This window comes from Diaporthe citri, assembly GCF_014595645.1.
Source record: "Diaporthe citri strain NFHF-8-4 chromosome Unknown scaffold_3, whole genome shotgun sequence".
Taxonomy (NCBI): domain Eukaryota; kingdom Fungi; phylum Ascomycota; class Sordariomycetes; order Diaporthales; family Diaporthaceae; genus Diaporthe; species Diaporthe citri.
In genome coordinates, this window is record NW_025064848.1 from 2,873,010 (window position 1) to 2,896,290 (window position 23,281).

General features: G+C 25.7%; 2 protein-coding genes across 2 annotated transcripts; both read right to left on the minus strand.

The window, feature by feature from the left end:
- Positions 1–16,804: 16,804 nt before the first annotated feature.
- INS49_008375 (uncharacterized protein) lies at positions 16,805–17,279 on the minus strand (the record flags this gene model as incomplete). The annotated part of the gene is made up of 2 exons (XM_043169118.1): positions 16,805–16,981; positions 17,061–17,279. The coding sequence occupies 2 exons, from the start codon at positions 17,277–17,279 to the stop codon at positions 16,805–16,807; spliced, it is 396 nt and encodes a 131-aa protein (XP_043026798.1).
- Positions 17,280–18,426: 1,147 nt separating this feature from the next.
- INS49_008376 (uncharacterized protein) lies at positions 18,427–20,139 on the minus strand (the record flags this gene model as incomplete). Its single annotated transcript, XM_043169119.1, has 4 exons — positions 18,427–18,599; positions 18,669–19,067; positions 19,119–19,944; positions 20,020–20,139. 4 exons carry the CDS (start codon positions 20,137–20,139, stop codon positions 18,427–18,429), a joined length of 1,518 nt encoding a protein of 505 aa, XP_043026799.1.
- Positions 20,140–23,281: the final 3,142 nt, after the last annotated feature.

The following is a 23,281-nucleotide window of genomic DNA, read 5'->3' on the forward strand; positions in this document are numbered from 1 at the left end:
TTACTTAATTTCCATATAAAATCCTCCTTAAGTTAAAAGGTTATTATATTAAAGCCATGCTATAAGCAATTATTTACTTATAAGAATAGCTTCTTATAAGGATTTATATAAAAGATTTACATTTTTTAATAAATAAAGATTTAAAAAGTTTTAAAGCTCTTAACTTCCTTAAGCATTAGCTTATAATAAGTATAATAAGCATATGCTTAATGCTTACCCTTATTGCTAATAATAACCTATTTTATTTAATAACCCTTAGCTAATAAAGCTACCTTGCAATATTATAATAGCTTAAATATTTAAGCATAATATAAAATTATTATATAAAGAAAATTAATAATGTTAAGATATATTTTAAAATCCTTAAGCAATGTTAAAAACTTAAGCTTTTAAGAAGCTACAATCCTTTCCTTAATTATTATTTACTTAAGAGCATTAATATAAAAATTAAGCAGCTTTATAAAAGAATAGTTAATATATAACTTTATTAAAGAAAAAAAGATATTATGCTAATTAAATAGCGCTAGTATTTGCTTAAAATAAGTAATATGCTCTTTATATATATTAAAAAAGATTATAATATTATTAATAAAAGCATAGTAAAAATTATAATATTTATATAGCAAGCAATTTATAAAATGCTATATATAAATAAGTAAATTTTAAAATCCCATTAAGGCTATTTAAAAGCATTTTAAATTGCAATAATTTATAATTATAAAGCAATCTTAATAAGTTAAGTAAATTAAAAACTAAAAGAAAAAAGCAATAGCATTAATAATAATAATATATAACTTATTATAAATAAATTTAATAACATTTTTTTAAAATAATAATAAATAGTTATTAAGGATTATTTATTTATTAAAAGGTTAAAAATTAATAATTATTTATTTCTTTTTAATATTATAAATATTATATAAAATTATAAAGATAAGTATAATAAAAGAATAAACATTATTAGCAAAGTTTAATTACTTACCTTTTTAAAAATCATTATATACTTAATTAATAAATTTCTTATCTTATTAAGTTATTAAGTAATATAAATAATTAAGCTTAATATATTGCTAGCTATTAAATAAGAGCACCTTTATTATTTACTTCTTAAGTATATTAATAAGAGCCTTATATTTCTATATATTAAGAAACTTCTTAATTACCTTTTAAAATTATTAAGCCTTTTTTAAATTTATAGCATAAATGTAAATATTATCCTTAATAATAATACTTATAATATTGCTAAGCGCTTTAAGGCTTATAAAACTATAAAGCAATATTAAATAGCTATAATTTACCTTATTAGCATTCTTTATAAGAAAACTTAAATTAAAATTTTTAATAAAACCCTTGCTTTTAATAACATAATAAACTATATTAAAAAAGGGCGTAATAAATAACATTTTATTAAAAAAAGCATTTAAAGGCTTAATATTAATATCCTTACTTTTAGTTACTTAAATTAAATTAAGTAAAATATTAAACTTATAATTTATAATTAATTAATTATTTAAAAGCATAAAACTAAAAGTTAAGTTAAGTTATATACCTTTAATAATAAAATTTATAATAAGCATAATAATTAAAGTAATAATATTAATAGCTATTATTATTTTTAATATTTTAATTATTTTTATAAATAAAGTTATAAAATAAGCTAAATCCTTATATTTATAAATAATACTTAGCTATATATAATAATTAACCTTAATTATTATATTAATATTATTATATAAAATTATTAAATAAAGGCTCTTTAAGTTTATTAATATATTTATTGCTAATAAGTAAGTAAAGGTAAATATAAAGAAGCGTCTTGCTAGTAGGTTAATATATTATATTAAAACTTAAGCAAACTATTTAGGCTTAAGGATATAAGCTTTCTTTAAGGTAACCTTATGCATTATTAAGTTAAGTGCTTACTTTTTAATAATAAATAAAATAATAAAGTTACATTGCTTTAAATATATAATAATATTATTAAAATATTAAATATTAACTTATTAAAGATAAAGTTAATTATTATTAAGCAATATACCTATAAATAAATTATTAATAACCCAAGCTATAATAATTTAATAAAGAAAATTAAAGTTACCATTAACTTAATATTTATAAGTTAGGAATAATCATTATATAAGCTTAGTTAGCTTAATGAAACTCTTATTAATATTATTAATAATATAAGTATTATGCTTAGTAATAATTATATTATTAAAGTATTATAAGAACTTGCGGTTTATTAAATTATAACTTATACTTATATTAATATATATTTAAAGATTTAGGCTATTAAACTTAGCTTAAATATTAATTTATAAATACGTATAACCTTTAATAAGGGTACTTTTTATTAATTAAGATAAAACTTTTTTAATAATGCTATTCTTAATATATTAAATAAGAATTATATAAATATAAAAAGTTTTTATTAATTAGCCAAGGTTAAAATAATTATAATTAGGTTTAGCATGCTTATCTTATTTAATATACTTATTTAAATGCTTAAATATTTAATTTTAAGAATTAAATATATAATTATAAAAGTTATAAGTCTTGCTATTCCTTTTTATAATAATATTAATAAATAAATAATAATTAAGGCTTAAAAACCTTAAGAAAAGAAATGTTAATAAGGCACTTTAAAAGCTATTTACTTAATATATATGCTTAAGTAAAAAAGAAAGTAATAAAGTATATAGCTTTTTATAATTAATTTACTTGCTATTATTAACTATATTATATACCCTTTTCTTATTATTAAGGCTTAATAATTAATTTTACTTTCTTTTAACGCCCTTATAATTATTCTTAAACTTATTATCCTTATATTTCTTATTATTATAATTATTATAATTATTATAATTATTATAATTATTATAATTATTATAATTATTATAATTATTATAATTATAGCAATTAAAATAGCAATAATTATTATTATATAATTAAGTGTAATTATTATAATAAAAGGGTAATTAAAAAAAGTTATATTAAAAAGAAGTTTATTTATAATTATAATAATTATCTTGGTATTAATAATTATTAAAGTTATTATATTAAGATTATATAAGCTTATTTTTAATGCCTTGTAAGTTATAACGGTATATAAGTAATTAATTAGCTTAACATTTAGCTTTTACCTTTTTATAATACTTAAAATAGCGTTAATTAACTATATTAATTAAAATACTCTTTACCTTTTTAATATCTTTTATATACTTTTTTAATAACTTATATTTATAAAAAGGTTTAAAGTATAATTAAATTTATTTATTTATTTTATTTTAAATATTATTAATAACTCCCTTTTAATTAATATTTTCTTAATTAAAAATACTTATAACTTAAGCATATTATAAGTTTTTTTAAATAAACTTTTAAAGAATAAACTTATTTTTAATAATATCTTATAATATTAAGAAATCCTTATAAAATTTATAAATAACTTAAATTAGCTTTATTAAAAAATATTAAGTTAATATATTTATAATTTTAATATATTTCTTTATATAAAGCTTAAAATAAGCTAATTTAATTACTTTATTATTTTATTAATAAATTACTACTTTTTAAAGTAAGGTAAGAAATATTTATATAATCTTTCTCTTAATATTACTTAAGTTATTTAAATTTAAAAAGGAATTTAAGCAATTAATAAAGCTTTAAATATTTATAAAGATTAAGTTTTTATTAATTATAATTATATTAATATTATTAAGGTTATTATATTTTAAATTAAAAACTTTAATTTCCTTTTTTTAAGCTTTATTAAAAAAAAAGTAAGTTTAATTTTTATTAAAAAGGAAGTATTATAATATTAATTATAAGGATTTAAATTTAAGTTCTTGCTAGGTAGTAATTAATATTAATTAGCATTATTATTATTAAAGTTGTTAAAGTTATTTAAATCCAAGCTATTGGGGTTGCTTTTTAAAGCTCTTCTTTCTTAGCCTTTATTATTATCACTTCCTCCTTATTTGCCATTCCCTTTATTACCTTTATTACCTCCTCCTTTTTTAAAAGGATCTTTATAACTATATAAGGGTTGCATCTTTAAAAATAAATTATTATTTTTAGCATTACTTATTTTGAAATGCAAATCCAAAGTATTCTTAACCTTATTAACATTTAAACTTAAATTATTAATTAATGTTTTTAATATTTTATTTATATAATTTATTTTATTATTAACTTTTTATATTATTATTAAAGCTTAATTATTAATTTATTAAGCCTTAATAACCCTTACCTTTAATTTATTAAATTTTTCTTTAATATAATAAATATACTTTTTAAATATATTATTATTTAAAAAAATTTATAGCTCTTTTAATAAAGGTAGGCATTTAGCCTTTATAATTATATTTTTATATATAAAAGGATTGTTAACTTTACTTTTAACTATATTAATTAATAAATTCTTTAATTAAAATAAGTTCTTGCTTAAAAAGGCGCTAAAGGGCTTTATGTTATTAAATATATAATACTTAAATAAGCTTAATTAAGCTATAAGGCTTTAAGTAAGTTATTATAAGTTCTTTTTTTAAGATAAAGAGGGTTTTAATAATTATAAGGTTATAAGTTAAAATAATTGCTAAGTATTATAAGAAAAAAGTATAAATAATAAAATTAAATAATAAAATAACATAAGATAAATAGCTTTAACTTTTTAAATAAGTATAAAGTAGTTAAGGTAACTTATAACGTTTATAATAAGTAAGTTATTTAAGATTAAAGTAATATTATAAGGATAATTACTATAATTATTTAATTATAAAAGAAATTATTACTTAATTAAGATTTATTTTATTTATATAAATAATTATAAAATAAAAGGGTATTATAATATATTATTTTAAGTAAATATAATATATAATTATGCTATTTTAAGAAAAGTTTTAAATAAGTATATTTTTTATTATAATGTAATTAAAAATTATAATTAATAATAATTAAAGTTATATTTATAAATTAATAGTTATATTATAAAGTAAAATTAATATTATAATAAAACTTTGCTTAAGTTAACCTATTTTTAAAGATTTAATAATATTAATTAATTTTAATCTTATTCTTATAATTTAATTGCTTATATATTATATCTTTTGCATTAAAAAGGCATTAAATAATTAAGAAAAATTTTCTTTATAATATAAAGTTATAGCTATTACTTATAGCGGTTATTTTAAAGTATAGTTAAATAATAAGTATGGGGCTTAATTAGCTTTAATTTAGGGTTCTTAGCAGGGGCTATTTAAGGGCATTGCGTGCCTTATTTAATCAGCACGTAACCCATAGGGCCCATGCGCCCTGCTGGCAATGCTTGCAATGCATTGCCCTTATAGCGGCTGCTATATATTATAATATTAATATTTGTTGCTTTATTATTTTAAAATAAAGTATTATTTTTCTTTATTATAATATTAAAAATATCTTTATATTATTATAAAGTAAAGTAAAAGGCCTTAAATATTTTTAATTACTTTTTATAATTAAATTAAGCTTTTATTATAAAAATTAAGCTATTAATTATTAATAATATTTTATATTTATTTAATTAACTTTTAACTTTTATTATATAAGTTAATTAATTAAATTAAGCGAAAAGGTTTGTTATTTCTTTTATATAATATTATTATATAAGTTAAGCTTAATATATTTTTATTTAAAAATCTTTTTAAATATAAGGTAAACCTTTTTTAAAAAGCTTTTTAATTATTTTTTAAATATTTTTATAAAATTAATATAAAGTAAAAATTAATTATAAAAAGTTTTTAATTAATTAAATATATAAAAGAATTAAATATTTTTAATATTAATTACTTCCTTATTTATTATAACTTTAACCTTTATTTTTATTAATTAAATTATTAAATATTTTTAAAATAAAAAATTTTTAAAAATAAAAAAGAGCTTAATAAGTTATTATTATTTTTTTTAAGTTTTATTATATTAAGTTTTATATAATTATATTATAAGTTTATAATATAAAAAAACTTTAAATATATATTATAAGCTTACTTTATGCTTTTAAAGCTAAAAATATTTAAATAAAGTTTATATTTAAAGTAAAAAAAAAAGGTTTGCTTTTTATTTATATTTATATTAAGGCTTATTTTTATAAGGTTAAAGCTTATTAATTAATTATAATAAATAAAGCTTAAATTATAATAATAATAAATTATTATTAATTTTTTTAAATTAATAAAATTAATTAAAAATAAGAAATTAATTATAATTAATATTAATTAATATTAAATTTAATTAATTTCTTTATATTAAATAAATATTAAGCTTAATTAAAATTAAATAAAGTTAAATAAATTAATTATTTATTAATATTAATTAATTATTAATAAATTATATTATTATTATTAATAAATAAATTAATTGCTTTAAATAATTATTTATATATAAATTAATAATATTTAAAAAGTTAAACTTAACTTTAAATATATAATTATTTAAAATTATAATTTTTTATTTTAATTATAGTTAATAATTATAAATAACTTAATAAAACTCCTTTAAAGCTTTTTTTTCTTAAGCTAATTTATTCTTTAAATTTATATATATTTTAAGCTTTTATATTATAAAACTTAAATAATATTTTATTAAAGTTTATAATTAAATTTAATTATAAAAAATATATAATATTAAAATAATATATAATATTAAAATAATATATATATTTAATTTAATTTATTTATATAAATAATAATTAATTAAGCTTTTATTATATATTTTTAAATGCTTTTTTAATTTAATATATATTAATAATATAATTTAATTAATTATTTTTAATAAATATATTAATAAAAATTAATTTATTTATAAATATTTTAATAAATATAATTTTAACTTTTAAAAGCTTTTTAAATATTAACTTATAATTTTAAGTAATTTAATGTATTTTAATTCTTAAATTATTAAATATTATATTAATTATAATTATAAATTTTTTTTATTTTAAAGTTTTTTTATATATTAATATTAATATAAAGTTATTTATTTTAATTATTTATAACTTTATTTTAATTAATCTTTATTAATAAATAATAATAATTAATTAATTTTAATTAATTTTTATAAAATATTATATATATATATTATTATTTAAATTAAGCCTTTTAAATTATAAATAAATATAAAATTATATAAGTTTTTAATATAAATTATATATAATTTATTTAATTAAATAATTATATTAATATATATTATATTATTAAAATTATTTATAAATATAATTAAATTATATATAATATTAATTATAATTTTTAAAGCTTTTAATATTTTTTTATAAATTATATTAATGTAATTTATTATTAAGTAATGGATATTATTAAATAACGGATTTTTTTAATTTTACTTAACTTTTATTAATTATAATATTATATTAAAATAAATAAGTTAATAAAAAGTTAATATTAATTATATTTAATTCCTTATTTTTAATTAATTTTATTAATTTAAAGGGGTTAAAAGTAATATAATATAATTAAAAAGTATTAAGATTTTAATAAAATAAGTTATTTTTAATATTAATTATATCCTTAATTTTTATATTAATCTTATATTAATTTACTTACTTAAATATTTAATATATAAGAAATTAATAATAAAGATATATATTTTTTATTTAAAAAAAATAAAATACTCTTAATTATTTAAGCTATTTAATACTTTAAAAAAATTATATTAAACCCTTGCTTATAACTTAAGTTATTAAACTTTTTAATATTCTTAAAATAACTTTATATTATAAAATAAATTAATAATATAATTTTAAAGAATTATATATTAAATAATATAAACTTAATTTAATTAAAAAAATAAATGCTTATTTAATATATTATTAATTAAAATATTTAAAAGTTTTCTTTATAACTTTTTAATATAAAAAATATAATTAACTTTTTATTAATATTTTAAAATAATAAGCTTATAAATAAATATTAAGCTTAATGCTTTATAAATTTATAACTTAACTTAAAAATTAAGTTTAATTATTTTTATAATTATTAAAGGGCTTTTTATAAAAATTTAAAGATTATTAAAAATTAATTTAAGCTTTTTTATAATATAATAATTAAATATTAAATTATTAATAATAATCTTTATAATTTTAATAAAATTAGCTTTATAATAAGCATAATTACCTTATTAATAATATTATATATATATATTAATATAAAAAGGTTAAATTAATTTAGCTTAATAATTAAAAATAAGTAATTATTATTAAATGCATTAATATAAATAAGTTATAAATATTATTATTTATAATCATTTAAAGTACTTATTATTTTATTAATTAAGCAATAAAGTTAAGTTTTTTAAATAATTAAATTATTAAGCTTATTTTTAATAAATAAATAAATAATAAAATTAATTTAAAATAAATTTAATATTTTAATAAATATATTAAGTTAAAGAAAAATAATAATTATTAAATATTAATTATAAATAGCTATAAAAGCTATATATTAATTAAGTTTAATTAATATTATAAAAATAATAAAATTATTATTATTAATATATTATTATATTTATTTTACTTACTTTAGCTATAAAATATTATATTATATTTATCTTTAAAACATATATATAATAATAAAATTAACCTTTTTATTTAAGCCTTTATTAATTATATTATTAAATTTAAGTTTTTTTTTATATTTAAGATAATTTATAATAAAACTTTTATAATAAAAAATATTAAGTTTATATTTAAAAAAGCTAAAATTTCTTTTTAAAATCTTGATTTTATAATTTTTAAGCTTAATATTTATTTATAAACTTTAATATAATTCCTTTTTATTTCTTTTTAAAAAAAAAGTTTTAAATATTATTAAATACTTAATAAATTATTTAATAATTAAATTCTATTAAAAGCAAGATTTTTATTTATTAAAAAAGCTTTCTTATATTAATTATAAAAGCTATTAATTAATTAATAAAAAATATATAAATAATAATGCATTTACTTATTATAATAAGTAAATAAATTTATATACTTTAAAATGCTAATATAATATTTATTAAATATTAAAAGGCTAAAAAAACTTAAATATAGCTTAAAAAAGCACTTATTATTAAGAAATCTTAAGCTTTTATTTAAAATAAATAAAAAAAAAGTAATTAATTAATAAAATAAATAATAATATTAAGAAAGCAATTTATAATAAATTAATTAAATAACGATATAATAATTATAATAAAATTAAATATAATATAAAAACTTATAAAAAAGATAAAAAAAGTTTAATTAATTAAAGTTTAATTATATTATAATAAATTCAACTTAATTAATATTAATTAATATAAATATAATTATTTTATTAATTTATAATAAATTATATTTTTAATAATATAATTAATATTAATTAATGTTAAATATATATTTTTTATTAAAAGTTAACTTATTTAAATTAACATTATATTTATATTAATGCTTTTAAATTAATAAAATTAATTAAAAATAAAGAATTAAATATAATTAATATTAATTAATATTAACTTTTTATTAATTTATTTACCTTAATATAGTATTATAATTAATAAAACTTAAGTAAAGTTAAAAAAATCCGCTATTTAATAATATTTATTACTTAATAATAAACTACGTTAATAAATAAATAATATATATATTATTTATTTATAAGATAATTAAGCTTAATAATAAAATATTATTAATTTTTAAATTATTAATTTAAATAAATTATAAAATAAACATAACTTATATTTTTAAATAAATTTTTTATAATTTATTAATTATTAATAATTCTTTATATTTAAAGTAATATAACTTTTTTTTATAAAAAAGTTATTTTTTAACTTTTAATAATAATTAAATTATTAAAAAACTTAATTATAATAAAATATTAAATAATATAAAATTATTAAAGTATTAAATATAAGTTATTAAATTTTTTAACTTATTAAATAAATAATTAAGCTTTATTTTAAATTTTAAATAATAAATAATAAAAGCTTTTATTTTATTTTTTTAATTTATAATATATTTAAGTTTTACTTTAAATTATTTAAATATTTTATTATAAAAAATTATTTAACTTATTTATTTATCTTATATATAATTTTTTTAATATAAATAAATAATAAGTTTAATTAAATTAAAAAGAAATTAAAATAATATAATTTATTAAATAATAATAAATATTCATAATTTTTATTAACTTTAATTAACTTTAATATTTATTTAATATAATTAATTTAATAAAGATTAATATTAATTAATATTAATTAATATTAAATCTTTTAATAACTTTATTTTTAATTAATTTTATTAATTTAAAGGAGTTAATATAATTATATTTAAATTTAAAGTAATTAACTTTTAATAAAAAAAGCTTATTTTAATATAAATTATATCTTAGTTTTTTATATTAATTTTACTTTAATTTATTTATTTAAATATTTAATATATTAAATATTAATAATTATTAATATATTTTTTATTTAAAAATCTTTTTTTTAATTATATAAATAATTAAAAACTTAAAAAATAATAATATAAAACTTATATTTATAATTTAAATTATTAATATTTTTTATATTTTTAAAATTATATTATATTATAAAATAAAGTAATAATTATTTTATAAAGATTTTATATTAATAAATATAAGCTTAATTAAATTAAAAAATAAATATTTAAAGATTTTCTTTATAATATTTTAATATAAAAATATAATTAACTTTTTATTAATATTATATAATATTATATATATTTATAATTTACTTTTAAAATTAAGTTTAATTATTTTTATAATTATTAAAAAATAATTTAAATTACTTTATAATATAATAATTAAATATTAAATTATTAATAATAATTTTTATAATTTTAATAAAATTAATTTTATAATAAATATAATTATTATATTAATAATTATTATATATATTAATAAATATTAAAATGTTAAATTTATTTAATTTAATAATTATTAAATATATTAATATAAATAAATTATAAATTTTATTATTTATAATTATTTAAAATATTTATTATTTTATTAAATAAATAATAAAATTAATTTAAAATAAATTTAATATTTTAATAAATATATTAAGTTAAAAAGAAATATTATTTATTAAATATTAATTATAAATAATTATAAAAATTATATAAGAATTATATAAAAATTATATATAAATTATATAAAAATTATATAAACATTATATAAACATTATATAAACATTATTTTAATTATTTTAATTATTTAATTATTTATTATTTTAATTATTTTAATTATTTTAATTATTTTAATTATTTTAATTATTTTAATTATTTTAATTATTTTAATTTTAATTATTTTAATTATTTTAATTATTTTAATTATTTTAATTATTTTAATTATTTTAATATTTTAATTATTTTAATTATTTTAATTATTTTAATTATTTTAATTATTTTAATTATTTTAATTATTTTAATTATTTTAATTATTTTAATTATTTTAATTATTTTAATTATTTTAATTATTTTAATTATTTTAATTATTTTAATTATTTTAATTATTTTAATTATTTTAATTATTTTAATTATTTTAATTATTTTAATTATTTTAATTATTAAATATTATATTATATTTATTTTTTAAAATATATATATAATAATAAAATTAATTTTTTTATTTAAGCTTTATGTTAATTTAGCTTTTATATAGTTGGTGATAAATAAATAAAGTGTGTAATTAATTCGGCTATGGTGTAAAGGGTAGGTTGCAGCAAAGCTGCAGCCTTTCCTTATTTAGCTATAGGCTAGCTATGATAATCTATGCATAGGGCATGTAATCACCAGTTAGCAATTATTATTAATAAAATTAGTTTAAACCTTATACCTTTAAATTTATGCATTGCTTATAGCGTACTTATTATATAAGCATATTATATATAATGTTTATATATATTATTCTTATATTAATAATCTTTTATATATATATATATAAACGCTTTAAAATCATGCTTTTTCTTTAAATCATTACTTAGTTAATTAAATTACTTAATTAATATAAATGTCTTATTTTTTAAGGGGTTATAAGGGGCTAAATGCCTTATAGCTATTACTTTAATGGGTTGAGTGTAAGTATTTAAGTATAAGTATTTAAGTATAAATATGTTTAAGTATAAGTGTTTAAGTTGCTTAAATCGCTTAATTAAATTATTTAATTGTTAATACTTTAAAGCTTTAAAATGTTTAAATACCATGCTTTAATTAATTAATTATTACTTTAATAGCTTCTTTCTTTTTATCATTAACTTAGCTAAGGTGCTTAAGGGATAAATTAAGCTTAAGCTAATAATAACTGCTGTTATTATATTTCTTAGCAAGGAAGAGGTTATTATTATTATTATAAAAGAGGCTGTTGTTATAAAGCTTGCATTAAGGGCATTGCTAGCTAAGGAGGAGATTATAATTAATGAAAAGGAGGAGGTAATAGCTTTTTAATAATTGGCTTTATAATAATTAATTTTATTTTAATTAGCTTAGGCTTTTTCTCTTTAAAAAGCTTTTATTAATGTTTATATGCTTTTAATTATAAGTAAAAGGTTATTATTATAAACTCCTTTTAAAGCCATTTAAGCATATCTAGTTAATTACTTTTATTATTAATTAATAAAGCAATTAATGCCTTGGCCGTTAATATATAATTATATCTTATATAAACTTTATAATAGCAAAGCATTTATTTAAGCTTATAAAAAAGCTATTAATTAATCCTTTAAAAGCACTTCTTTATTTATTTCTTAAATTTATATTAAAAGTCTTTAAAAAGATTTTAATTATAAGCTAAGTATTCTTTATAGCTATTTAATATATTAATAACCTTTTCTTTATTAAAGGAAAGGGTTATTATTAATATAAAGATTATTGCCGTTAAGGTAAATCTTGTAATAATTAATTATAAAGCAAAGGGAAAGGAAAAAAAAACATTTTTATATTATGCTTATAAGTTAATAATTAGCTCTTAAATTATTTACCCATAAATAATAATGTTTAAATATTATTATTACTTAATAAACTAACCTTTATTAGCTTTTTAAGTAATTTATGCTTAAAATCTTATTAAAAGGCATTAATAAAAAAAGCATTAAGAAAAGGAAAGGTTATATTTATTAATTAAATATTAATTATTATTAAAAAGTAAATATTTTAAAGGTTTAATTAAGTTATTTATATAATTATGTGATGGGCTTGGGCTGGAAGCCCAAGCCTTATATAATGTGGCTAGGTAATCCAAGGGAGCTTGGATTATTACGTACCTTTTGGCTTAATGGTTAAAAGGTTGCTGCTTTATAGCTTATGGGAGAAGGCGCTAGCCAGCTTAAAGCCCCTTTAGGGCCGAGCCTATAATAAATAATCCAAGCTTTAAGGTTAAAGGTTTAAGTTATATTTACCGTAATATATAGGCACCCCTTTTATAAAGAAAAACCTTAGCTTAAAAAGGCAATATCGCGGGTAAGCCTTGGGGGTAATTATATTATTATATTAAGGAGGTTTTAAGGAAAGGGGCTATATAATAAGCTTAGGCTATTGCCTAAGCCTTATATAATATGGCTAAATAATCCAAGGGAGCTTGAATTATTACATACCTTTTGGCTTAATTAAAAGGTTGCTGCTTTTGCAGCTTATGGGAAAAAGGCGCTAGCCAGCTTACAGCCCCTTTAAGGCCGAGCTTATAATAAATTAAACTTATAATAAATCTTATTTATTCCCTTTAATGGTTTTAAATTAGCTAAGAAAGTTGCTTTTTTTATTAATACTTTAAAGTATTTTAATTAAGCATATTAATTAAGTGCGTAAATTGCTTAAAAGAAATATTATTTATTAATATTTTAAAATATTTAAGCGCTTTATGCTTTGTTAAGTATTTAAGGGTTTTTTTAAAGGGTTAAAGGGCTTAAGGCGTTAAATAAGTGCCCTAAGGGGCGTTAATTGCAAAAAAAGGCTTTTTAAGGGTGTTAAGCAAGGGCTTTTTAAGGGTGCTAAGCAAGAGCTTCTTAAGGGTAATAAGCAAGAGCTTTTTAAGGGTATTGCAAGGAGGGCTAAGGGTATAAGGGCAATATAACTAGAAATTAAATATTTATTATAAATTAATTAATCTTACTTAAAAATTAAGTATTTATTATAAATTAAATAAGATTAAGTAAAGCTTATTATTAATTTAATTAATAATTAAAGATATTATAAAAAGGCTTTTAATAATTAAAAAAGGTTATAATTACTTAAAGGTATATTAAGAAAAGCTTTTTAATTAAGGCTTTTTATAATTATTATTATTATTAATTTATATTAATAAATATAATTAAAGATTAAGTATTATTGCTATAAACTAGTTATTAAGAACAGTGTATTAAAAAGTTGCGCCAGCTTGTTTAAACTAGTTTATTAAGTAATTTTATTCTCTATAGCTTTAAGTGCATAATTCCTAACAATTAAGGCACTATAAATAAAGTAACTTATGTTTGCATAAGCTATTATAAGGCCTCTTAAATACCGCTAATTTAATATTACCGCACCTTATCCATGGGCTATTATTTATATTCTCTTATTAGCAATGCTAATACATTTAAGACCTAGGCATAGCAGGGATTAAACTTATAACCTTAGCATGAATAGCTATAAGCTAAGCTATTAGCTAAGATAACTATTTATAGCTACCATTTATTAAGAATAATGCATTAAAAGGTTGCGCCAACCTGTTTAAACTAGTTTATTAAGCAATTTTATTTCCTATGGCTTTAGGTGCATAATTCTTAACACTGGTTTTTAATGCTTAGTTAAGCTTTTTAACAGCTTATAATATTATTAACATAAAGTTCCTTAATGAAATTATTATAAGCAAATAAGCTTTTAAGAAATGAAATTTATTTCTTTAATATTTAATTATTTATATTTATTAAGCAAGCATTAATTAATGTTAATTTAGCTTTTATATAATTAATAATAAATAAATAAAATATATAATTAATTTAATTATAATATAAAAAGTAGCTTATAATAAAGCTATAACCTTTTCTTATTTAATTATAAGCTAGTTATGGTGGTTTGTGCGCGGGGCACGTAACCGCCAGCTGGCAGCCGGCTGGCACCGGCTGGCAGCTGCTATTAATAAGACTAGTTTAAACCTTGCACCTCTAAATCTGTGCATTGCCTGCAGCGCACCCACTGCGTGGGCACGCTGCATATAATGCCCATACGTATTATTCCCATACTTTAATTAATTATATTATTAAGTTTAAGTTTTTTATATTTAAAATAAATAATATTAAGTTTATATTTAAAAAAGTTAAAAATATTTTTAAAATTTTAATTTTATAATTTTTAAGCTTTAAATTTATTTATAAACTTTAATATAATTCTTTTTTTTAAAAAAAAAAATAAAATTTTTAAATATTATTAAATATTTAATAAAGTATTTAATAATTAAGTTTTATTAAAAATAAAATCTTTATTTATTAAAAAAGCTTTTTTATATTAATTATAAAGATTATTAATTAATTAATAAAAATATATAAATAATAATATATTTTAAAATATTAATATAATATTTATTAAATATTAAAAAGTTAAAAAAACTTAAATATAACTTAAAAAAATATTTAAAATTAAGAGATTTTAAGCTTTTATTTAAGAAAAATAAAAAAAGCAATTAATTAATATAATAAATTAATTAAATAATAATATAATAATTATAATAAAATTAAATATAATATAAAAATTTATAAAAAAACATTAATTAATTAAATTTTTATTATATTATAATATATTTAACTTAATTAATATTAATTAATATAAATATATTTATTTTAATACTTTATAATAAATTATTTTTTTAATAATATAATTAATATTATTTAATATAAAATATAAGTTTTTTATTAAAAGTTGCTTATTTTAAATTTATATTATATTTATATTAATTATTTTAAATTAATAAAATTAATTAAAAATAAAAAATTAAAAGTAATTAATATTAATTAATATTAACTTTTTATTTATTTATTAACTTTAAAATAATATCAAGGTTAATTAAAGTTAAATAAAGTTAAAAAAGTATTTTATTTATTAATATATTTTATTTATTAATAAACTATGTTATATAAACTTATTTTTATTAATAATTATATATTTAATCATGTTTAACCTTTTATTATTGCTATTTTATTGCTTAAATAACTTGGAAAAGATATAATAGCACTTTTTTAATGCTAGATTAACCCTTTCCAGCTTTATAGCGTTTATATAGTTTATAAGCATGATTACTCAACCCTTACCACCCTTTATAAGATTATGGATAATGTTATCCATAGCATGATTTGGGTTAATGCCGTTTCTGCATTGGATAGCCCTGTCCTTGCCATCCTCATCGCCCATGACCACTCTGCATTCCTATCGCCATCCCACCCAGTCCTCGCCAAATGTCACTCAGTAGTCAAGAGACAGACAGACCCATGCAGGATCAGACTCAAAATTGAATCTTTGAATTCCATTCATAACTGCATTGAGTGACTCAAAAGTTGCCTAACTGAGATGTAGTCTGAGATGCAATTAAGATGAGAAGAGGGTGATTTGAGAGTGATTTATGAGGGGGTGATTTATGAGGGGGTGATTTATGAGAGGGTCAATATTTGGCATACAGAATAACTCAACTTCTAGTTGCTCATGCTTGGCATCGACAACTATAAAATATGCTATGCTTTAGTAGAGTGTTGTGACTGTTTCTAGGCTTTCCAGGTTATGATCGACTGGAGAACTTCTAAGTGTTCAAATTTAAGACAGTGGGGTATAAGGAACCGGATTCCGGTATGCCCTGCGGATCCTGTCCATTTTGGAAAGGGTATGACTGAAATCGTCTGACGGTTTCCTCATCCACCTGCCGGCATCACCGTCATCGTTATCCTCCTCGTCCTCCAGCCCCCAGAGCAGGCACTGCACAGACAGGAGCCCCTGATGGCCCACATAAGCCACTTCGACCCCATCGGCAGCGTCGTTTTCATACCCGCCATAGTCTGTCTGTTGTTCTCACTACAGTGTGTTGGGGTGGAGGGGGCGGGGGACGCCCATACCTCCGGGGCTCAGCCTCTGTCGTCGCCCTCTTCGTGCTGGCCGGCTTGCTGCTCGCCGTCGTTTGAGGTGTGGAGATCTGGAAGCAGGTGGACGCCACGGTACCCCCGTAAATCATCAGGGAGCGCTCCGTCTGGCCGTCTGCGCTGCTCTCGTTCTGTCTCGGTGCGAAGCGGTTCATGGTGATCCATTACCTGCCGACCTGGTTCCCGGCCGTGTAGGCCGTCAGCGCTATCGAGTCTGGTCCATGCGTCCTGCCTATGCTCATATCCACCATTATGATTGCCATTCTGTCTAGCGTTTTGGTGACGATGTTCGGCTACTATACGCCCTTCATGGTCCTCGTCACCATGCTGAGGCCCACCGGGGCTGGCCCCGTCTCCTATGGGTATCAGATTCTGTTTGGAACAGGCTTTGGCATGGGGTTTCGGCAGCTCATGCTGGTGGTGAATAAGGTGCTGAATACCACCAACATAAGTTAGGGATCGGCTGTGCACTCATGGCCTTCCATCAATCTCTGTGCGGCGCCCTGTTCGTGTCAGTGGGAAAGACCGTGTTCAGCAACAACTCATGACGGCCCTGACAAGTTAGGCCCCGGATGTCAATCATTTAACCGTGCTCTCGGCGGCAGCGACGACTTTCCGATATGTGCTGTCGTTAGAACCGCTTCCAGGGAACGTCCTAAGCTACGACAATGCGCGCAGGACATTCCTCGTCAGTTCTGGGATAGCGACCGCTATCATTTTTGGCATTGCAACGACGGACCTGAAGAACATTACAGTAGAGCCAACCGAGTTGGTTCTGGGTTCAACACATTGTGCCATATGAGACACAATGAGCTGGAAAGTAGGCAAGTGCCGGATGTATCAACATACTGTCAAGACTATATTGTTGTATAATAAATACTGACCCAGCAGCGGACTATATGTCTAGGCGCTCGGGAAGGGATACCCATATAGCTATACGATACTAGACAAACACAGAAGACCGCCCAGTTTTCTTTTGTAGGTTCGTGAGTGTCGTGCCGTTAATCGTAAGAGCGCTGGACTGATCATGTCCGAAACAAAAATCACAACGACCTCCTCGTTTTATAGCTGAATTTCCAAAATGGGTATCGATCGCAACGACCAATTTCAGCTTCTATCAGGACTCCGGCGGTCTATGAGGCTCTTGGTACTCGTCGCGCTGGAAAGCCTTAATGCCCTCAACAGTAAACCCTCAGCTACTTTGACCGACGAGAAAGATAAAACAGAGCACCAGAGACGATAGAGAGGAAAAGAAATGTGGTATCTGTGGACCTGGCTCTTGCTTGCTGGTTGGATGATCGCTTACTGGTGAGATGTCTGTGCGCTGCTGAACATGCGAGAGTCCATGAGCGGTATGCCTCTGTTCTTCTCTCTAGGGTCGTAACTCTGAGCATCCCCTGAGAATCTGCTGTTTGCGTCCGGGTCGGCCTCAACATCGTTCAGGACTTCTCGCGTGAGCTCGACATAGTCGTATGCTGTTGTGTATTTGGTCAGTCCGAGTTCCCATGCACCAATTGAGGTCTGAGAGGGTAATTGGGGCATACCAAACTCGCCGATCTCCGCATCGTCGATGCCCAGAATCTCGGCTTCTTCGCTCGCACGGAGGTGAAGGCCGGGGATCAGGTTCATGATGAACAGGATGAGACATGTCCCAACGAAAGAGTACGCCCCTCCGGAGAATGAATCCGCAAGCTGGTATCCAATCTGGATCCAGTGCTGGTTGATCCAGCCTCCAGAGATTTCAGTGACCCCGTCCAATCTCGCGATGTAGTCTGCGGCGAAGAAGGCCGTGCACACATTTCCGACGAAGCCACCCATGCCGTGGACTGCGAAGATGTCAAGGGCATCGTCGATACGAAGAAGGAACTTCAGCTTGGTGGCGTAATTGGCGAAGCCGGCCCCTAGTGCGCCAAAGGGCAAGGCTGCCCAGACTGGGACGTAACCTGGAAATGTTAAGTCAGGTGGGACATTCATTGAAGGGTTTGGAGACGTACCTGAGCCGGGAGTGATAGAAACCAGGCCGGCAACAACGCCTGAGCAGAAGCCGACAGTAGACCACTTCCTCTCGAGCCTATAGTCCAGCACGCACCAAGTGATTCCACCAACACAAGCAGCCAGGTTTGTGACAACAGCAGCCATGACCGCTCTCAGGTTCGCCGACAGGGCCGATCCAGCGTTGAAGCCGAACCAGCCTACCCACAGGAACACAGTTCCGATGACGATATGGGTGACATTGTGAGGCCGGTAATTCAGCTCATGTGTGCCATGGCCTCTCCTCTTGCCAAGCATCATCGAGTAAGCCAGTGCCGCGGCCCCGGATGCAATATGGACTGGTGTACCACCAGCAAAGTCCAGACCGCCCATCTTGTTACTCCACCCGCTGGTGTTCCATGTCCAGCAGGCGATCGGGTCATAAATAACGGTTGCCCAGATAAACATGAAGATAACACAGGGCAACATGCGGCCGCGCTCGGCGACGGCTCCTGTGGCGAGAGCAACGGTAATGGCGCTGAACATGCCCTGATAAACGGCGAAGAGAAGATCAGGGAGGCGGGCGGAACCGACGGAGGGACGAGCGAGCACGTTTCTGAAGCCAAAGTTGGCTAGGTCGCCAATAAAGGGGCCGGCGGTATGTGAGAAGGTAAGCGAGTAGCCCCAGAAGAACCACTGGAAGGTCGTGACGGCTGTGGCCATGACGGACAGCCAGATCAACGAGAGGGCTGACTTCCTCCGAGCGAGGCCCGAGTAGAAGAATCCGACACCGGGAATCATCAGGAGGACGAGGGCAGTGGCGGTTATCATCCATCCTATATCGCCAGTCTTGCAGTGACAACAGTCAGTATCCAGCGCAGTACGGTGATAACATAGGCGGCAATAAGGACGAGCTCAACCTACCTCGTACCAAATGTTCAGGTCCTCTGTGAGAGGGTCTCCTCCTGCAGGGCCGGAGCCATTGAAAGGGGCCTTGACGATGTAGCCAAGGCTGTCAAGGTCGACACCGTCAAGGACGACCATGCTGGGCAACTGTGGTCCCGCTACCATGGGCGGATGTTTCTTGACTCGAGACGGGGAGATGTGTAACAAGGACCTGGGGAAACGGGTCCAGCTCAACTGGGTCCGCAGGTTGACAGGTGCTTGACAAAAGGTGGCAGAAGGGAGCTTTAATATTGTAGTGTTGTTTAGAGGATTAGGATATAGGAACGAGAGGAGAAGAAGACGAGATCAGGGCGTCAAGAGTGCAAGCCAAGGAGTGGAAGGGCAGTGAGGAGCTCGGCAATATCCAGACAATATACAACACTGCACCCCCCAGCCACTGGTACAGAACAGGTCAAGACGCAGATCCAGACGGTGAAGACAGCAGACCGTTCCAGGTTGGGACCAGATGCGGGAGAGGAGAAGCAATTATGAGGCCAGTTGATGGGTGTCGTGCCGCACGCCACTGACGCCCCGGCGAGGGAGCTGCGTCAAACGTCTCAGGGCAAAAGCAAAAAAGCACGCGACAGGGTCACGCCGAGCGGGGAAGGGGGGGAGAGAACCAGCGGAGGACGTCAATGGTGAGCGGGACACGAGATAAAGAGGGAATATTAGCGAGGAAGCAGAAGAAGAAGTCGAAGAAGACGGAGAAATCGACCAAGATTGCCCAGGCCCACCACCAATTGTTGGCCAAAGAAAGCATGGTCTACACAAGCAGCAAGGGGCGGAGAGGGCTGCGAGATTGAGCCTGGCGAGGTTAACATCTGATGGTCCCCTGGACGGAGTAAGCAGAGCTAAGAGTCTTTGTTCATCTATCTCGTTCTCGACAGGCATGTGCCTGCGCATGCACATGCTGGGGGGCGCAGGGAAGGAGGCCAGGCCAACCGGCTGACAAGGGCAAGAGGCAAGAACGAGGGTGGGAAGCTGAGTAAGTGGAGCTTATGGGCCATGCAGCCGATCGACAAGGGAAGCTCGCCCCTCCGGTGGGAAGTGACAGAAACAATGGGGAGCTCGGATCAGGAGACGGCCATTGGCCACTCATGATGCTGGCGTGGGGACCGCTGCTGATAAGGCGAATTGGTAGTCTATTATGCGTCCCTAGTTACAGACTTGGGTGTGTCTGGCGTGGGAGGGCCGACCATGACGAGGACTAAGGAAGGCGCTCTTCGGGCAAGGACAGCAGCCGTTGCGGGGAGTGCTGGCCAGATTCAACGGTGCAGGGGTCGAGCGTGCGGGACGGAGGTGTCAAGGTTGTCAAGCGTACATATGTACGTACTCGCGCACACATGGCATGGCGGGCGGATGACGAGCAGCGCTGTGCGACTGTCCTCGCGCAAAAGAAAAAAAAAAAAAAAAAAAAAAAAAAAAAAAAAAAAAAAAAAATTTGTGCTGCTGTGCGACTCTCCCCGTATGCAGGTGCAGTTGGCGGTGCAGACAAAAGGAATGGCGTAAAAAGCCAAAGCAAAGATAAGCAGGGATCCGGGCTCATTTCCATGGCGCGCGCGGGAGGTACCGCAGGCTGACACAATCCACGCGAGTACGACTGAGGTACTCACCCACGCAACCACACACCACCACCCACCCAACCGCATCCATTCCGCCCATCCCAAATCTCCGGGACTGCCTAACCTCAACCTCGACCCTGAACCTCCAACCTTGACCTCGTTCATCGCGAAACCAGCCCTCCACCCTCCACCCACACTCTTCACCACCTTCCAAAGTATTTACACCAACGTCCACACCAATAACATGCCTAGCTTCTTGTCCCTCATCGGTAGCTGAACTATAACAAAAAAAAAAAAAAAAAAAAAAAAAAAGGACTGCCAAAAGACTGCAAAATAAGCCCATCGCTACACCATCAACCCTGGATAAACTCTAAAAGACCTCGCCTTGTCGTAATAAACTCTGTCTGCCGCAACTGTGTCGAACATCATGCGGGCCACAATATACTCACCAGAGCAGGGCTGAGATGTGCGCATTCTGACTCGTCCCGCCGCCCGGGACGGGAACCTCGAGTCACCGTCGACGGAGCTGGGGCACCACGACGATCCGGGCCATCAGCCGGACTTTCTTTGTCCAGTCTCGCGATGTCACCACATGAAGCAGGATTGCTACAGTACATGCGATGAGTCCCCCGCCAACAGGCAGGTTTTGGTCCCCGGTTCTATAGATAGGCAAATGTCGCTTCTCTGCCCACCCTGGGCAGCATGTCAGTATGCTCATATCAATGGTGCGTGTGAAGAGAACTATTTTCCGGGCACCCTGGATGATATTACCCTCCGGGCTGGTGATACATGCACTTTCAAGAAGGCTAGGCCTTCGTCATTTCTACAGGCTGGCTGGCTGATTGACTGCCTTTGTCGTATTTCACGGCAGCCAACGACGCCACACTCATCACCCGGTAGAATTTCAAGACCACGGGCTTGGTGACTGTTAAAGGAAGGCATGAATGCACCGCTCGCAAGCCCACAGCCAATGTCGTCTTCCGCTCTTATCTCTACAGAGAGCTGCCAAGCTGGGCCTGGAGGGCACCCAATCCTACCTAACTCTCTTCATGCAGGGGTAAACTCTAATCATCTTCCCGTTGCACCAGCGAAGCATGAGGCTCAGCCTGGTTGGTGCCGTGGCTCTTCCTCAAAACTCTGTATCCCGCACTCACCGAAGGCTCTTGGTGAACACTTCGCAGGCCTCAGCAGCCCGTGATGCATAGAAAGCTCTCCAAAAATGTCCTCAAGGTTCAACGCCGGCTAGCCACCCACAGACGGACAAGAACATCGGGACTCGAGCTAGCCGTGCCCCCGGTGTCGTAAACCTGCAGCAGCGCCCGAGGGGCACAGCCTTATCACCGTGCTCACAAAATGTAGCCCGTTGGAGAAAGAGAGAAGAAGGTGTGGCCCCCACCCGGCATCTCGTGTGATGTAGCCCTCCTCCCCATCCCGAGTTCTGCTGTTCTCGTCCCACGTCGCTTCGTGGCGCGGCTGGACTCCTCCCCACAGCAGTCGGGACCCCAGTCCAAACACCAGTTCCTCCAAAGTAATGCCCGCGCCTGGAAGACCATGCCATGGCTCACGAGTTCGGTAACGAGGGAGGTTCGCTCCTGCCCAGGCGAATCGGTCGTCACCCAGGGCGCAATCTCCTCGGGGCCTCGATCACGCCCACCCATCACATCCCATCCACACAGAAC